Source organism: Anthonomus grandis, chromosome 18 (genome assembly GCF_022605725.1).
Source record: "Anthonomus grandis grandis chromosome 18, icAntGran1.3, whole genome shotgun sequence".
Lineage (NCBI taxonomy): Eukaryota > Metazoa > Arthropoda > Insecta > Coleoptera > Curculionidae > Anthonomus > Anthonomus grandis.
Genome location: NC_065563.1, coordinates 8,411,419 through 8,429,722, shown reverse-complemented (window position 1 = coordinate 8,429,722; position 18,304 = coordinate 8,411,419). Strand labels below are relative to the sequence as shown.

Genomic DNA, 18,304 nt, shown 5'->3' with positions numbered 1-18,304 from the left:
CGAAATAGCGAATAATACTTTATCATCCCTTAATTTAGATAGTAATAGTTTAGGTATAAATTTAAACTTAGTAGACAATAGTAATTTAGTAAACAATAATAAAATGGCTGATGCATTAAAATCAACCGTTGCACTTCTCAAAAGCTTTGATGGTCAACCATCCAGATTAGAAACATTTTTAAACCAGATTGATACCTTTTATGCAAGATACTTTAATGCAGACCCATCACAACAAGAATATGTAATTTTAGCAATTAAATCAAAAATTATAGGAGAGGCTGAAGACTTTTTGTTAACAAGATCTGACTTAAACTCTTGGGCAGAAATAAAAATTGCATTACAACAAAAATTTAACGATCCAATTACTAGGGCTAATTTACAGCAACAATTAATTTTCTTAAGCAGAAAAAATGAATCTATTAATGATTATATTCAACGCTTAAAGTCATTAGTTAATAAGATTAATAATAAGATTTGTTCCGAAATTAATAATATCGAAGCCAAAACAATTCTCATCAATCAAAATGAACTAACAGCTACACAAAATCTTTTAGCGAACGTCCCTAATGAACTTAGAACATTACTAATTGTGCAAAATCCACAAACCTTAGATCAAGCTATCGATATTATCACAAACTATGATATTTTAACAAGTCAAAACCAATTCAAAAATGACTACCTTCATAATTAAAATACTGCAAGACAAACTTCACACAAACCACCAAATCAACCACAAATAAATCAACAAAGACAAATTAACAATAATCAATTGAGACCACAAAATCAATTTAATCACCATAAACAGAATCAATTTAATCAATATAAACAAAATCAATTTAATCAACAAAGACAAAATCAATCAAATCAATTTAGACAAAATGAACCAAACACATCTAGACCATATAACCAACCATTTAATAAACTACAAAACCAGCAGTTTACACAAAGAAACCCGCAACGAACACCTCAATATCCCCAACCAATGTCCGGAATACAATACATATGTGACCAAAACTACCCTATTCGAAACAAAAAAAAGACTAATTTATTTTATAAATAAAGACCCCTTAACTTTTGATATACAATCACTCTTTAAGGATTATCTACCACCAGATACATATTGCCTATATTTGCAAAATAAGGAATTAGAACCCCTAATTTTAAGAATTTTTCAAGAAACATTTAAAAATAACGCATACAAACTTGTTATTTCAAACACACTCCTTGAAGACGTTTTAAACGTAGATGAAAGAAAAGAAATTATAGAAAGATATTATACCACGAAAACATCGCACAGAGGAATGACGGAAAACATAAAAAATATTAAACAACGTTATTACTGGCCGAGCCTGGAAAGAGACGTTATAGATTATGTAAATACTTGTGAAACATGTCAAAAAACAAAATATGATAGACATCCATACAAAGTTGTATATAAACCAACCCCAACTGGATCGAGACCCCTTGAACATATATATATGGACATATATTCAATTTCAGGTCAAAAGTATTTAACCTTAATAGACAATTTCTCAAAATTTGCTACTGCCTACCCTGTACATGAAACCTCAATAGAAATCTGTCAGAATTTGATTAAATTCTTTTCTCATCATGGTACACCTTCCAAGATTACCACCGACAATGCTAAATCCTTTAAAAGTAATTTAGTACAAGACCTCTGTAAAACCTACCAAATAGAATTACATTTTATAACCCGATACAACCCAAATTCAAATTCCCCAATAGAAAGATTTCATTCAACTCTTCAAGAAAGCCTTATTGCCCTTAGAAACGATCATCGTAGTAAATCTATTCAAGAATTAATAGACATAGCTATTTTAAACTATAATAACAGTATTCATTCATCACATGAATATACCCCATTTCAAATTTTAAAAGGCAATCTAAATTACCAATTAAATTTTGAAAAAAATTTAAACCAAATGCAAACTGATTATGTTTTTGAACTAGCACAAATATTTAAAGAACTCAATGAAAACATAACATCAAAATTAAACGCAAAAAAGGCAAATATTTTAGCAAAACTAAATAAAGGACGAGAAAATGACCCCGAAATACCTGAAGCTACTACACAACTTATAAGTACACCGCGAAAACTAGCCTCAAAACTAGAACCTAAATATAAGAAAACTAAGTTTAGAAATCAGCGACATCCCAAGAATATTAAAAGACGATCATAATTTTCAGGAACAAAAACCATGAAGCTAATCATTCTTCTACTTCCGCTAATAGTCAATGCCCAGTATAAGATTGAAGAATTAACGAATCCTTTGCTACCAGTGTACCAAGGAATTAGTTATATCATAACAAATTACCATCATGTATATTATCATGTTAATTTAACCAACATAAAAGACTGTCTAAACATTACAAAAACAACCCTTTTACAAACTAATATCACCCTCGGAAAAACTAATGTCACCCCTTACTTTCCCTTATATAAGCTATTGATAACAAGAATTCATAATCTATTTGAACAAGTAAAATCGATAGAATCTTTTATTGAACATTATTCTACCCCTCAAAATAGAGTTAAAAGAGGATTATTTAATTTCATAGATAAAACTCAAAAGTTTTTATTTGGCACTTTAGATGATAGCGACCAAGAACGTTATGATACGTATATAAAAACATTGCAAGATAACCAAAATACCTTGCATCATGACCTTTCCCTAACCCAGACAATCGTTAAAAACTTGACGAGAAACATAGACACCCAACTAAGCAATATTAAAAATAACCAAGAAGTATTATTGACCCAGGTCACTGACTTGAAACAAATGACCCAGTCTATAACCATAACTTCTTATTTTATTTTGCTACTTGACAATTTAGAAAACAACCTTCGTGTGCTACATGAAATCTATACGAACGTGCAAACCGCAATTAATTTCGCTGAGATAAATATAATGCATCACAGCATTTTTAAATATCAAGAGCTTAAAACGATTATCTTGAACATTGACCCTAAAAACCGAATACCTTTTGACAATATAATCAAATACTATGAAATTGCACATGCAGACGTAACAATTAAAGACAATTTAATTATATTTTACGTAGCCATTCCACTAATATCGGAAAAACCTTAAATGCTTTATCATATATACCCAATTCCTGTAAATTATCAATTAATCACTATTAATAACCCCTATTTGTTAAAATCTAATAATAATTTCTATAATTTAAGAAAAACCTGCTTTAAAATAGAAGGCATGTTTTTATGCCCTAATAATTTGCTTAATCAAAACGAACCTTGCATTGTTCAAACTATTAACCTAACCAATCATTGCCCTATGATACCTATTAAGTACAAAGAGACGTCTGCTACACAGTTAAATGATAATTCAATCATAGTAATTCCGAGTTCTGAGAAGAACATCTATTTTAAATGTCCCAGTCAATACAGTATCGAAACTATAAGTAAACCAATCCTACTTATACCCTCAGATTGTAAAGTAAAAATAGATGATAAAATTTTTGACTCACAAAGACCAGAGACAATCAATCTAAGACTAAAACTTCCTTCAATTAATATCGATGAGCGATTAGTTCAAAATATCGAACCTTTAGACTTAAAAGAAATAAATCTTGAAAATATTAAAGAAGATTTGGACAACGCTCAAAAATTGGTAGTTCATCCTTTACAGCACTTCGATAGTATAAATTCCGGATTATCGATTACTTTGTTAATTATCATTGTTATCATCCTTGCATTAGTAATAAGTATGTATTTCTATAAAAAATATAAAACAGAAACTGTAAAAGTGGACATAGAGTTGAAACCCCTCGAAAATCCCCAATTTTCTCAGACCTAAGGAAGGGAGGAATTATATGGCCACTTATGCTTAATATAAGTTTAGTTTAAGATAATAATTGTCACAGCTTATTCAGCATTTAGAAGTATATATATAGAGGATGTGAAAGAGGAGTAGTTAGTCATCTTAGCGCAGTCATAAAGTAAGCTTTGCAACATTGTAATATAAATTGTATTCTTGTGTTTAATAAATTACTTTTTTAAAAACACGAGTTGCGATTTATTAAATAAAATTGTATAAAAGGGTTGTTTATAGGCATTATAACTATCGATGCAATTTTTATTAAATAACTGTAATTATTGTAGGTGATATTTAAACTGGGCGTAAATATTTTTTAAGTTGACCTCTTCTCGAAATACATGATGTTTATTTTGTAGTTGCGATAATATGATTAAGCCAAAGAGTGATGTTTGGAGATACTACAATGTTAAAGATAAAGACAACTATTCCGGTAAATATTGTAAAACCTCCTTTAAAAGAAATGCTACCAGACAGTTCCAACATTTGCTTAAATGTGTCAAAATACCTGAAAATATAGTACAAATTCTTAAAAAAGGGAAATTGCCTGTTAAAAATATTTTCGGTAGTAACAATAATACCAATGCCTCGCGAAGTTCACCCATGGTATTAGAAGATAGTGATACTGAAATTGCTGATTATGAAACCTCTCAGCAGGGACACGCATTTGAGACTTTAGACTCAGAAATAGCTTCACTAGTTCGGCCTGTGCCTTCCTCAGTTAGTTCCTCTTTTTCAAGTACATCTAAAGCATCACAGGGTACAATTTCTTCGTATATTGATAACATGTCCTCTCAAGAAAACAAGCAAGGGCTATTTATGTCTCAGGAGCCCCATTAGGTATGACAACAAAAAGTATGGTTAGAGTATTCAAAACAATGAGATGCGCGTATAAACCGCCTTCTCGTTACCAGTTGTCAAATCCACTACTCGAACCCGACTACACTAGAGTACAAGCTGCAGTTTCTTCAAAAATTAGTGAAGCACCCGAAGATAACAGACATTTAGCCTCAGAAATTGAAAAAGTATTGGAGGAATTGGGAGCTTCAAATTTTTTGCCTATTGTCACTGACAACGGAGCTAACATAAAAAAAGCTCGTGAAATAGTTAACAGCAAGTACAATTACATAACTAATTATGGTTGTACTTGTCACGGTCTAAACCTTCTGGTTGAAGACTTCTTGAAATTAGACCATTTTGCCAATTTTAAAAAGAACATAATTTCAATTGTATCAGAGTTAAAAAATTCGCAGATTTTACATGCAAGGTTTGAAAAAATTCAGTTAAACAAAACGGGGCAATACATCTCTTTAAAATTGCCGGTGAAAACAAGATGGGGTTCCTTTGTTTCTTGTTTAAAAAGCTTTTTGGACACTAAACATTCATTGAAAAGTTTAGCAGTTGATGATAACCCAGATATTTCTGATGTTCTTTCAACAAATACAGTAAGACTTCTTCTTTAAAATGAATTTTGGTTACAAATAGAAGCAACTTATGACTTGTTCCAGCCAATCTCTAAGTGGATAACGTTTTTTGCACCTAACGGGCCAACAATCTCAAAAGTGTTTATTTGCTTTTTTGAAATAAGATCTTTATTACGTGACAAAGTATCAAATTTATCCGTTACTATGTTGGAATCCTAGAAAATATGTTCAATTCTTAAAAAACCAGAAAATAAATGTTTAAAACCCGTTCATCTTGCTGCTTACCTATTAGAACCAAACCAACGTGGCAACAATTTAACTGAAGCTAAAAATTTAGTTGCGACGGAGTTGATCTATGAAACTGCAAGGCGTCATCCAAAATATTCTTCAGAAGTAGGTCTTATTATGGAAGCACTTGCACAGTACAAAATTAGAGGTGGTAATCTTTTTGCTAAGGAATTCGTTATTTCCAGCGAAAAATCTATGTCTGGGTATGTTTGGCTGTAGACATTTTAAATTTACCATCGTCAACAGCCGCAACCGAAAGAACGTTTAGTACTTATGGATTTATTCATCGGCAAAGAAGAAACAGGCTTACAGTGGAAAGAGCTCATAATTAGAGCTATATTGCCCATAATTATAATTTACTAAACGAAGATCATTCAAGAAGAGAAAAAGCTACTGAGGATTTTAAGGAAGAAATTGAAAAAGAAGATCTCGGTTTCGACATTATAGACTTTACTGAATTAACCAAGGAGAAAGAAGAATCAGATAAAGAGGTTGGGGATGATAAAGATGATTTACCATTATCCACTCTCTTACGTAGTTCATTCTGACTCGTTTTTTTTGTGGTTCCTAATGTTTTTACAGCTTTGAATTAAAAAAACTAGTATTAGTTAAAAAGCTGTTTTTTTTAATAAATTACCAATATTACCGTAATATTACCGGTAATATTACCGATTTTGAAATACCGGTAATTTTACATCTATATGTAGTATGTTGATTGTATTTTGTACATACTTAATTTTGGAGCTTGACCAAGTAACTTCACCTAAACTATACCTATCGATTGAGCCGACAATATGCAGGGTGTTACCCATAAATTATAAGAAAATGTGATTATATCTTGCCAAGGTTCATATCCTCTTACAATAAACATAATGTTCGACTACGAGAACCACACCCACGAATTAAAATTAGAAAACCACCGAAAAATTATTACGCCATTTACACGCATAAAAAATGACATTTTATTGATCTCTTTGCTTAATGTTTCCGCGTGGGCAGGATCCAGATAAATCGGGAGCGAGTGGTTCACACCTCGGAATGGAAACATATCGTCGATTTCACAAAAACAAAACGCGTTTTTTTTCCCGGGGATCTCGATCCCGAGTTTTTATTTAACCGCTTTTTTTTGTGTAAAAATTAGAGCGATTGAGCGACAAAAATTAAGCCCAAAAATGTCCGATATTTTTAGATTTTTCTAACCATTAAATATTTCATGAACAGTCAATATAATTAATTCATAACACCCAAAAAAAAACAAAACAATTGCGTGGGCTTTTAAATGAATTTTCGTTTGTGCGTTACAAGCATAAGAATTTCCCTTGTCCATATTAAGGAATGGTTGTTTTGAATCGATCATTCATTATATTTTACGTTCATGTGATGAATCATTTATATAGTCACTATAGTATGCTAAATAGCAGATTTCAGCTGACCTTAAATGGGCAATTTTTGGATTGAACTATGGTTAGTCTAGGAGAAAATGAAATAAAAGAAAACTCAAAAACTCTAATGTAGTTTTCCCTACTAAGTGTTTAAAAAATTTATAAAAAGTCCAAATTATTAAAGGAAACTGTTAAATGACTTACTTCATGCATTTTTTTGTCTTTGCTAGGGATTTCTGGGTGCGCTCGGAATTTTGGTAAAATCCATCTTCCGGGAAACTAAAAGTGTGCAGAACGTTTAGAGAATATTAACAGACATGTGCATGGGAAAATTTGGGAAAAAATTGACGTTTTAGATATAAATTTTGAATTAATTTGATTCTTCTAGGGTCACCATTGTACAATTACTCTTATTGTATAAACGTATACTTCTGGATAAAAAATTTTGAATTCAGAATTTTCTTTATAGAAAATGACGTTTTGAATATTTTCTTTAAAAGATGCAGCAGAGTTCACTCTTTACTTTTTTCTCAGGAAATATTGAAATATGCTTAAAGGTTACGAAAAAGAATAAATTTACCTAAAAATTGATTTAGAAAAAAGATTATTGGCTCATTTTTTACACAGAAAAGAATTAAATAATAAAGAATTAATAAAAATTCATGTTAGTGCCAAAAAAGTTATCTTTAAAAAAAAACGTTTTTTCACATGAAAACCACATTTTAGGCATAAATACTGTTGACGATCGCTATGAAATGATGTTTTTCGTCCCTAGGTAGTTCTGTCACAGTCTAACACAATTGAAATCTATATACTTTGGTTCTATGCTATAAGAAAAGTGACATTTGCAGATGATGCCAGGCGTGCATCTAAAGTCAAGTACGGTAAAAAGTAGAAAAAAATCATCTTTTCACCCATTTTGTGCAAAAACAGTCCCATTTAAACCCTAAGAATGGTTGACAATTCCTATTAAATGGTGATCCACGCCTTAAGTGGAATTTACTATGTCATAAAAGTGACATTTCAAGATTATTCCAGGCGTGCCTGGAAAGTGAAATACGGTAGAAAAAAAAATTAACTTTTTATCAATTTTTGACGTAAGATCCCCATTTAAGACCGAAGGTAATTCAGGCCTATAGTGATTAATTAATTGGCATTAAACCATTTTTACTACCAAGAATCATTGTTGATTGCTACCTATAGATTATTTTCGTCTTTAGGGAGTTTAACTACATAAGAAAAGTGACATATTAAGATGTGTCCAGGCCTGCCTGAAAAACCAATTTCAAGTATTTGGAGTAATTTTCCATTTACCTCCAGATATTTCAAGCAATTATCAATTTGATTCCAGGCATTTGACGTTCCTTCCGAGTATTGGGACTTATTGTATATTTTCATCCAGAAATCCATTTCTTTATGTTTTCCAGGCGTTTGAATTCATTTTCAGTTTTATCCCGAGAATTTCAAGGCATTCGAGGTAATTCTCCATTTTACAGGAACGAATTTTACAAAACTTACAATTTTCCTTTTATAATTGAGGAAAGCCGATGCTATTTTAAAGCTACAGAATTCATCTAGATGAGTCCTTATAATACCAATTGCATGCTCGTAAAAGAAACTGTATAGTTCTTGGTTCTACTTTTAGCATACCTCTATAACTACTGCGTGGGCACTGGTATATTTCCAAACTGTCAACTAAAAAGCATTATCTGCTAATGAAGGCTGACAAAACTCAAATACTTCATGTTAGTACTGAGCATTCTACTATAGATAGAGTTTGTATCTTGGGAATCAACATTGATTTTGGATCATTCCACATATCAATGCTTTCTCTAAAAATCTCTACTTGTAGCATCATTGAAGGTGACTTATTTTGCACTCTTTCACTCGAAATTGCTGTATGATACTCTATAGAGTGGTTCCTTGAACGCATTGAGAATTATTCGTATGCAAAAAAAGGCTGTACGAATTTTCATACACTTAGAGCCATTAGGATTATGTCCTAATATCTTGCCCCTCTTGGGAATAATGACATCAATCTAATAACACAATTATTTCATAATTTGGAATTTCCACCTGAGGATCTAATAACTTAAAAATGCCATTTTATAGATTAACTAAATGCATTAAAAATAGTTTAAATATTAATCTTTATAATAAATTGCCTGATGACGTAATATTGTTAAAGTACCAAATCCTTAAAAGTACCATTAAGCGCATATTAACTGCTAACTCGTTATATTATACTGAAAAGTTTCTGAGACCTAGTTTTTTATAAGCGTGTCAACATATATCACATATTTGAGTACTGTCATATAATGTTTTATATTTATTTAATTTTGTGTTTTGTTTTTATTTTAGACTTGTTACAAATACTTTGTATATCGTAGTTAAATACATAAAGGTAAACCTAAGCCTACTCCAAGCATTTGGAGCAATTCTTAATTTGATTCTATAAATCGTGATTTAAGGCCATTTTTAATTTGTTCTAAGTCTTCTTGTGGACTTTGGAAGTGTGGAATTCTTTATATTTTCTAGGCATTTTCAGTGTCTTCTTCCTAACATTTGTCTCTGCCAAATGTACCCGGAGATGTGTACATATTTCTCGAGTGTCTGCTTCTTCTTAGAAAATTATGTAGCAATACAAAGCATTCCTTAATCAATCGAGCTTTATCTTGATTTAATAAAATGGGTTTTCGTAAAACTCGAAATACTGCAGACATAATTACGCATAAATTTTTAGGTTATTCTCCAGGCTCTAGAAAGTCTGTAGTTAAATAGACGCTCTGGGACGGGATTCTATACATTTTCTCCATTCAGAGAAAAGAAGCGAATAAGTAAAAGGAAGAGATAAGGATCGCTATATATATTAATACTTTATTATATAGCAACTATTACATAGCAACTCGGCAAGATCCACTCGTGAATAAAGAAGAAAGATGTAGAAATTGACAATATTGACATTTTAATGTTTTTTTTGTTTCCAACGTGTTTTTGTGGCTTATTCCCTATAGAGTTTTTCCTTATTTAAAATGTTACCTGTGCAAAGATATTTATTAAATAATGAAGAAAATCGCGGACGAATTTCGCGAGCTAATAGTGATTCCTTTTCGTTACCTGATCGGCGATTCCAGGAGTTATTTCGACAAAATAAAGATCTTGTGGCATATTTGTTTAATGGTCTACTACCCTATTGTACCTACCCTAATATACCTACTTCCCTATGCCAGAAAACCAGCAAATAAGAACTAGAGTTCCAAGGGAAGTCAGGATATTGATTGCATTGCTATTGACTTTCATTATAAAATTTTCCTCAGAAATGTTTAGTAACAAAGATGCAGGGTATAAAAGTTAAGAGCAATTATTTGTTTATTTATCATAACTTTTAAACTACTAGCTCAATTTAAATTAAATTTCGCATGTAGGTTAGATTATTGTAGTGAATTGTAAATTACTGATGAAGCCAATTTTTGAAAAAATTCGAGTGGCGTAACATACGGAGGGACTTATAAATATATTTTTTTATTCATAGATTTAATTCTTAAATATGGATAAAAATATATCGAAGTCGTTCAGAGGAATTCTCCATTTTACATCAATCATTTGAAGTAATTCTCAATTTTATTCCATAAGTCGTTAACAGCTCTCTAAAAGCCTGGATTTCTTTATAATTTCCAGGAATTTTCATCCAGACATTTTCAGTGTCTTCCTCCTGCCATTTGGAATATTTTTTTAAATTTCTTCTGGATCTTTAGAATCATGCATTTATCTACCAAGACATTTCCATATTTTATTATAGGCCTTTGAAGCAATTTTCAGGTCTGGGCCAATTTTCAACCATCTTCGCAAGTCATAAATCAAGCCCAAATTCAATCTAAAGTCATTCCAAGTCTCTTCTGGCTTGCCAAGTGTCTTTTAGTGATTTAAATTACACTTTTCTTCCAATTTTTAGCATGAAAGTCGCGTTTTGACACCAAGAATCATTGGCGATCTCTACGAAATGGTGATTCACATTTGTAATGATGAGGTTAAATACGTCAGAAGAATGACATTTTCAATTGATTCTAAGCAAAAATTCACTTAAGTCTTAAGAATCTTTGACAATCGCTATGAAATGGTAAGTCACGCCTGTAGTGTTCTTAATTACGTAAGAAAAGTGATATTTCCAGATGATTTCAGGCGTGTCTAGAAAGTAAAATGCGGTAGAAAGTGAAAAAATTAACTCTTTGCCAACTTTTTTTGGCATAAAAATACCATTTAAGTCCCAAGATCTCTATGAAATTATAATTCACGCCTGTAATGAGTTCAATTACTTAAGGAAAGTTACATTTTTAAATAATTCCAGGGATGCTTGTAAAGTAAGATGCGGTGGAAACTAAAAACATCGGATTTTTATACACCTTTTGGCTTAGAAACCTAATTTAAGCCCGAAGAATCGTTGACGATCACTAAAAAATTATATTTTTTGATTCTGAAAACTTTAATTACATCAGAAAAATGACATTTCTAGATGATTCAAGTCATGGCTAGACAAAAAAATGTGGCAGAATATTGAACTTTTTACCCATGTTCTGACCTAAAATCCCATTTAAGACCCAAGAATCACTAACGATCACTACGAAATGGTGATTCACATTTATAGTAGGGTTAATTATGTATAAAAAGTGATAACTCCAGATGTTTTCAGGCAGGCCTGGACAGAAAAATATGAAAACTTAGCGAAATAAAATGAAAAAATTAACGTTTTAAGAATCACTGTCAATCGCCATGAAATGATAAATCATATCTATAGTGAACTTAATAATTTAAGAAATGTGATATTTTCAGATGATTCCGGGGTACCTGAAAGCAAAAAAAAAAACTTTTTATCAATTTTCTTGGCCTAAAAACCCCCTAAAAGGCCCAAGGATCATTGACCATCGTTATGACATTATGATCCACGTTTGTATTCGATTTATTCGTGCCTGGAAGATTAAATGCGGTAGAAAGTGAAAAAATTGACTTCTTACCCACTTTTTACCAATAAGCCCTTCTCATGCCTAATAATCAGTGACGATTGCTAATAATAATAATAATATTAATACGTTTATTTGCCAAAACTTTACAATTCATTACAAATAAACGAAAAAAAAATCACAGAAGTTGGCAATTTGTTTATTGGCAACTTGTTAGTGATTTTGTTAGTGTAGTTTTTTTTGTTACTACACTAAAGCTAAATAATTATAAATGGCATTTAAACATTTAGCATGATATCTTTCCAGTCAGTTAGCCAGTCTTGCAATAAACAGTTCTAAATTACAAACACAAAACAATAACGTCTAAATTCGGGATGTAGTTTCACAATTTGGGAAAAAGTCACAATTAGGTTCATAGAGGTCAAGTTTAGTGTATTTTAATCTAACTTTGATTTTATTAATAAGACTCATTTTTTTAAAATATTATTTAGTATATTTTATTTATTGTTCATATTTAAGTCATGTAATATTTCGCTTTTTTTTCAGAGTTTTCTGAATCCATTCTTGTAGTTTTGATTTAAAGCGTTTTTCTTCAATTATATTTTGAATATTATATGAAATCATGTTAAATGCCTTAGGGCAAATAAATGTAGAACATCTTTGTCTACAGGGATGAGTTACTGGATCCAAACGTATTTTATTTTTAAAAATGCTTATTAGAAAATTTTGTATATACAGGGTGGTCCAGTTCAAAAGTCATTAATTTTAACACGTGATAGAGAATTTAAAATGAAATAGACTCTCATTATAAAATTTTTCTCAGAAATGTTTAATAACGAAGATACAGGGTGTAAAAGTTAAGAATAATTATTTGTTTATTTATCATAACTTTTAAACTATCATATTTCGCATGTAGGTTATTGTCAATTATTGATGAAGCCAGTTTTTGAAAAAATTGGCAGTGGCGTAACATACGGAGGGACTTGGTCCTTTTTTGTCTCAAATCTGCCATGTGAAAAAATATTTTTTTATAAGAAGTCAACTATTAGATTCTCCATTCAATTTGGAAAAAAAGTTACTTTTGCAAAATTATGATTTAAGGCACTGTTTTTAAAATATTTTAATTTAATTGTTTAGAAATACCTGTGTTAAGGCAATACTATAAGTGGCATAAATTATTATACTGCACTAGACGTGACAACGTCTCTTTTATGTATCAGAGACGATAGCGGAGAGCGGCGTCAGTGCTGATCTGAAGACCATGATGTTTCGGCTTTGAGCGTTGTAGTTTAATAATAAAGTAAGTGCTCAAGTTAATACAGTCCACAATTATTCACACCAGCCCCCAACAACCTGGTAAAATGTTGCAAAAATTTGTAAAAAAAGGAAATTGGGCTTGGATTTGTGATAAACTTAAATATAAAAGATGATCAAAAGTTACCTTCAATCATTATTTCATTTAACAGGTTTAATTTAAGATTCAAGTCTAATTTTCTTTTATTTTTTCAAAGTTTTTGCAGCATTTTAACTGTCGTTTCTATACAATTAAACTAAGATTCTCTATCACGTCTTAAAATTAATGACTTTTAAACTGAACCACCCTGTATAATTGTTTTATGTCGAATAATTTGGTTTCCTTAAATAATAAATCAGTTAGAAACAATTTATTTTTTTTAAATATTATTTTGAGTATCCATTTTTGTATGATGTTTAGTGGTTTAATATGAGAATCTCTAACTCCTCCCCAGCTGGTTATTAAGTAAGTAGGTTGAGATTGTATTAAGGAATAATAGATTATCACCAGTGTTTAATATCTGAATAAGTCTTTAGGTACTTAAATTTGGATACCAGACCTGAGTTTTAAATTACGTATTTAATGTGAATATTCCATTAAGGATTTTGATCTACAACAATTCCTATATATTTAATTGTTTCTATTTCTGGAATTGAGATTTTTGGATTAACCATTAACGGGGTCCCATTTTAGAAAGCTTATTATTATAAGATGTAAGACTAATATATTTTGTTTAATTTACATTAAGTGAAAGCCGGTTATTCTGGAACCAATTTGAAATATATCTAAAATCTTGTGTATTTTAAATCTTGCCACGTATTACCTACAATCTCCCTATTGGAATGTATTTTTAAAAGACTATTAACGTATATTATAAAAAACACCGTTCCCTGAGGGACAAGTTACTTTACGACTATTGCCTTGTACTTAATTTACTTTTACATACTGATACCGATTGGTGAGAATGATACCGAATTATCTTTAGTTCTGCGGTGTATTGAGTTTCACTGGATAATTTATTTTGTCTCCGATGCCTAGAAAGCATATTTTACATTATTATATTTAAAATCAATTAAAAAAACAAAATCTTGTCCCATTTTGCCACGTTGTCCATGCAGAATCCCACTGCATTACTAAAGACCTGCATGCAATTTTTAACTTCATTTTATTTATTTTTGAAGGCATTACATGAAAATACATCAGCTTGGTTGGTGCACATTCTGTTGTGATAAAAAGTGGTCAATTCATGGTCTGAAAAAAGACTTTTAACTTTCCGGAGCTCGCGCACGGACTCTTACTCCACAACTATTTTATTTTGTCGTTAATTTCGACAATCGACAACCCGCAGCGCTGTAATATTAAGTATCTTTCCATCCCGGGTTCTCCTACAGTCAGTGCTCATTTGTGCGTTGGTGTGTGCGTTTATTGCCAAATTATAGCCACTGCGGACTGTGAGGCGCGAGCGTTCAATTTAAATATTTTTATGCGTTTTTTTTGTTACTTGTTGTGCAATGGTGAGTGTTATTATTATTTGTACACTTTTATAGATGGCGTGCTCCTAGAATCGAGAGGAGGCTCGTTTGCAAAAGCTTATGCAAGAATGTTTGGAAGAAGATGATGAGGAGCCAAAGAGTGATTTTGAGGACCAAGAAGATGATGGAGAAGAAGACAATTTAGAAAGGCAAGATTTGGATAGTGATACCGAACAAGAAACTTCGGAGACGGAAGCCACTGATGAAGTCGCTAGGGGAAATTACCCTGTGTTTATTGGCAAAGATAGAACTGAGTGGGCCAAACATATGATGAAAAGAAATGTGAAAACCAGGGTGGAGAACTTGATAAAGCATCTTCCAGGGGTAAAAAGACCTGCGAAAGACCTAAAAAGAGAAATTGACATTTGGAAGCTTTTTTTTACAGAAGAAGTACTGAATTCGATAGTCGAAAATACAAACAGACATATTGCCATGAGTAGAGGCAATTACCAACGTGAAAGAGATGCAAAAGACACGGACATATTAGAAATACAAGCACTGATTGGATTGCTTTATTTATCTGGGGTATTGAAATCTAATCGACTTAATATTGAGGAAATATGGACACAGAATGGTACTGGCGTCGAGCTTTTTCGACTAACGATGTCCCAATGTCGATTTCGATTTCTGCTAGATCATTTACGTTTTGATGATTTGGCAACTAGAGACGAACGAAAACAGACTGACAAACTAGCCGCCATCCGGACAGTGTTTGATATAGTTGTTGGTAACTTTGATTCAGCCTATAAACCTTTTGAATGGCTAACAATAGACGAGAAGCTAGAAGCATTTCGGGGGCGTTGCAACTTTAGGCAGTATATACCTAGCAAACCCAATAAATATGGGCTAAAAATATATGGTAGACGCCAAGACTTTCTACACCTGCAACATGGAGGTTTACGTAGGAAAGCAGCCTGAGGGTCCATTCCAAGCGAGTAATTCGCCCACTGCAGTGGTGCAGAGATTGTGCCAATCAATAAAAGGAACCTGTCGTAATATTACAGTTGACAACTGGTTTACCAATATGGAGCTACTCAATTCCCTTCAGTTCGTTTCAAGCTAACTTTATTAGGTACAGTAAGAAAAAACAAAAGGGAATTGCCACCTGAATTTTCGAATCCTTTAAGTCGTCCACTTTTATCGTCCATGTTCGCCTTTCGTCATAACTGTTCTTTAGTATCATATACACCAAAAAAGAAAAAAACGTGCTGCTTTTATCAAGTATGCATTTTGACGATAAAATAGATGCTTCTACTGGAAAACCAGATATGATATTGAACTACAACTCATCTAAAGGAGGTGTTGACTGTGTGGACAAGCTATGTGCGTCTTATAACTGTGCACGTAATACAAGGAGATGGCCCATGGTTGTGTTTTATTCGTTACTCAATGTATCGGGAATAAACTCTTGTTGTTCATTCAATGAATAATAATGAAAGTATACGACGAAGAAAGTTTTTGCGATCTTTGTCATTTCAATTAGTGGAGGGCTATATTCGCCGTCGAATGACGCAAATTATTCCTAAGGCTACGCAGTTGAGAATAAAAGAACTTTTCGGACTGGAAACACTTACACCTGAGCCCCTACCAGCAGGACAACGTGGACGTTGCTCATACTGCAATATAAAAAAAAATAGACCTTTTCGTTTTTTTTGTGTTGAATGACACAAATGTGTTTGTTTTGAGCATTCACTTGTTATTTGTCATGAATGCTGCTCAGAATGAAACACATTTTTATTTTTAATTTCTAGAAAGTTTTTATGTGTTGTTAAATGTTTATTTTAATTTTTTTGTAGCTATAAGTTTTGTTAAAATGCCAAAATCAATGTATTCGATGAATAAAATCTTAAAATAAATAAAAATTTACTTTTATTGCCAATAATTTTATGTAGAAATATGCACATTTGAAGGCTGCGGACTCTGAGTCCGCATGCGAACGTCCTTTCCAAAATACTTAGCGCGAGCTCCGGAAGGTTAATGGAATGTCTAATACGTAACTCAAATAAAAAGATATTATTTTTTTGATTTCAAATATAACATACAAGATGTTATTTGGCCACACAACAGTCCAGTCAGTCTAAAGAAACTTCTAGTCAATATACTTAGTAATTTTCAAATAAATATACTCAACAATTGAAGGAAAGAAACGGGAAAAAATCAAGTATATAAAGAAGTGGTTGGCGGTTGGGTAAGTGGCAAGAAATACAGTGTTTCAGAATAAGATGCTGTGAATCCTTAGATCATTTTAAAAGAACAGTTCAAATAATCTTATGTCCTAAACCTCTTAACTTTTAAGTAACAGCGGCTTAAAGTTTCGAGAACAAAATAGCTATATTTTACTTAAAATTTAGTCTCATGACATAAGGACATATCCATTGAATAGACGTGCTAAAGTGGTTGAATTTTTGTTTATTACAATAGTTATGTTAGTATTATTAAAATAGGACCAATACAATATTTAAAATGTTAAATTCTGAAGTATAATAACTTAACCTCCTTATTGATCTCTTTGTGCACTGTAAGTTTATAAATCTCTTGGCTGATGACATGTTTGCCTTATTATGGAGTTTCCGGGCATTTAAAGTATCTTCCAGGTATTGGAAGACATTTTACATTACATTCCAAGAAGCCATTTCTTTATATTTTATCAGACCTGTAGATTAATTTTCAGTTTTATTCCAAGCATTTGAAGTCGTTCAGAGGAATTCTCCATTTTACATCAAGCATTTGAAGTAATTTTCAATTTTATTCCATAAGTCGTTAAAAGCACTCTGAAAGCCTGGATTTCTTTATATTTTCCAGGAATTTTTGTCCAGGCATTTTCAGTGTTTTCCATTTGGAATATTTTTTAAAACTTCTTCTGGATCTTTAGAATCTTGCATTTACCTACCAAGACATTTCCAAGCTTTATTATAGGCCTTTGGAGTAGTTTTCAGGGCTGGGCCAATTTTCAACCATCTTCAGGGCCCTACAGGTCCAAATCAAGCCCAAATTCAATCAATAAAAGTCTCCCCTGATTGGCCAAGCATCTTTTAGTGGGTTAAATTATACTTTTCTTCCAATTTTTAGCATAAAAGTCGCATTTTGATACCAAAAATCATTGGCGATCTCTAGACGAAATGGTGATTCACATTTGTAATGATGAGGTTAAATACGTCAGAAGAATGACATTTTCAATTGATTCTAAGCAAAAATTCACTTAAGTCTTAAGAATCTTTGACAATCGCTATGAAATGGTAAGTCACGCCTGTAGTGTTCTTAATTACGTAAGAAAAGTGATATTTCCAGATGATTTCAGGCGTGTCTAGAAAGTAAAATGCGGTAGAAAGTGAAAAAATTAACTCTTTGCCAACTTTTTTTGGCATAAAAATACCATTTAAGTCCCAAGATCTCTATGAAATTATAATTCACGCCTGTAATGAGTTCAATTACTTAAGGAAAGTTACATTTTTAAATAATTCCAGGGATGCTTGTAAAGTAAGATGCGGTGGAAACTAAAAACATCGGATTTTTATACACCTTTTGGCTTAGAAACCTAATTTAAGCCCGAAGAATCGTTGACGATCACTAAA

The 18,304-nt window shown here is 31.8% G+C and overlaps 2 protein-coding genes across 8 annotated transcripts in view; one reads left to right on the top strand and one right to left on the bottom strand.

Annotated features, from left to right (window-relative positions):
- Positions 1-18,304, top strand: part of LOC126746865 (uncharacterized) — a 203,162-nt gene that overhangs the window by 148,882 nt on the left and 35,976 nt on the right. The gene's annotated exons all lie outside the window — the stretch shown is intronic.
- LOC126746879 (transforming growth factor beta-1-induced transcript 1 protein-like) overlaps positions 1-18,304 on the bottom strand; it is a 104,576-nt gene that overhangs the window by 61,521 nt on the left and 24,751 nt on the right. For 2 of the 6 annotated variants that reach the window (XM_050455276.1, XM_050455274.1), the window contains one exon: positions 7,156-7,230. The exons of the other annotated variants lie outside the window; for them this stretch is intronic. In XM_050455276.1, coding sequence (XP_050311233.1) covers positions 7,156-7,230 — 75 coding nt within the window. Of the gene's footprint in view, positions 1-7,155; positions 7,231-18,304 lie in introns of those variants that run through there. 6 annotated transcript variants of the gene reach the window in all.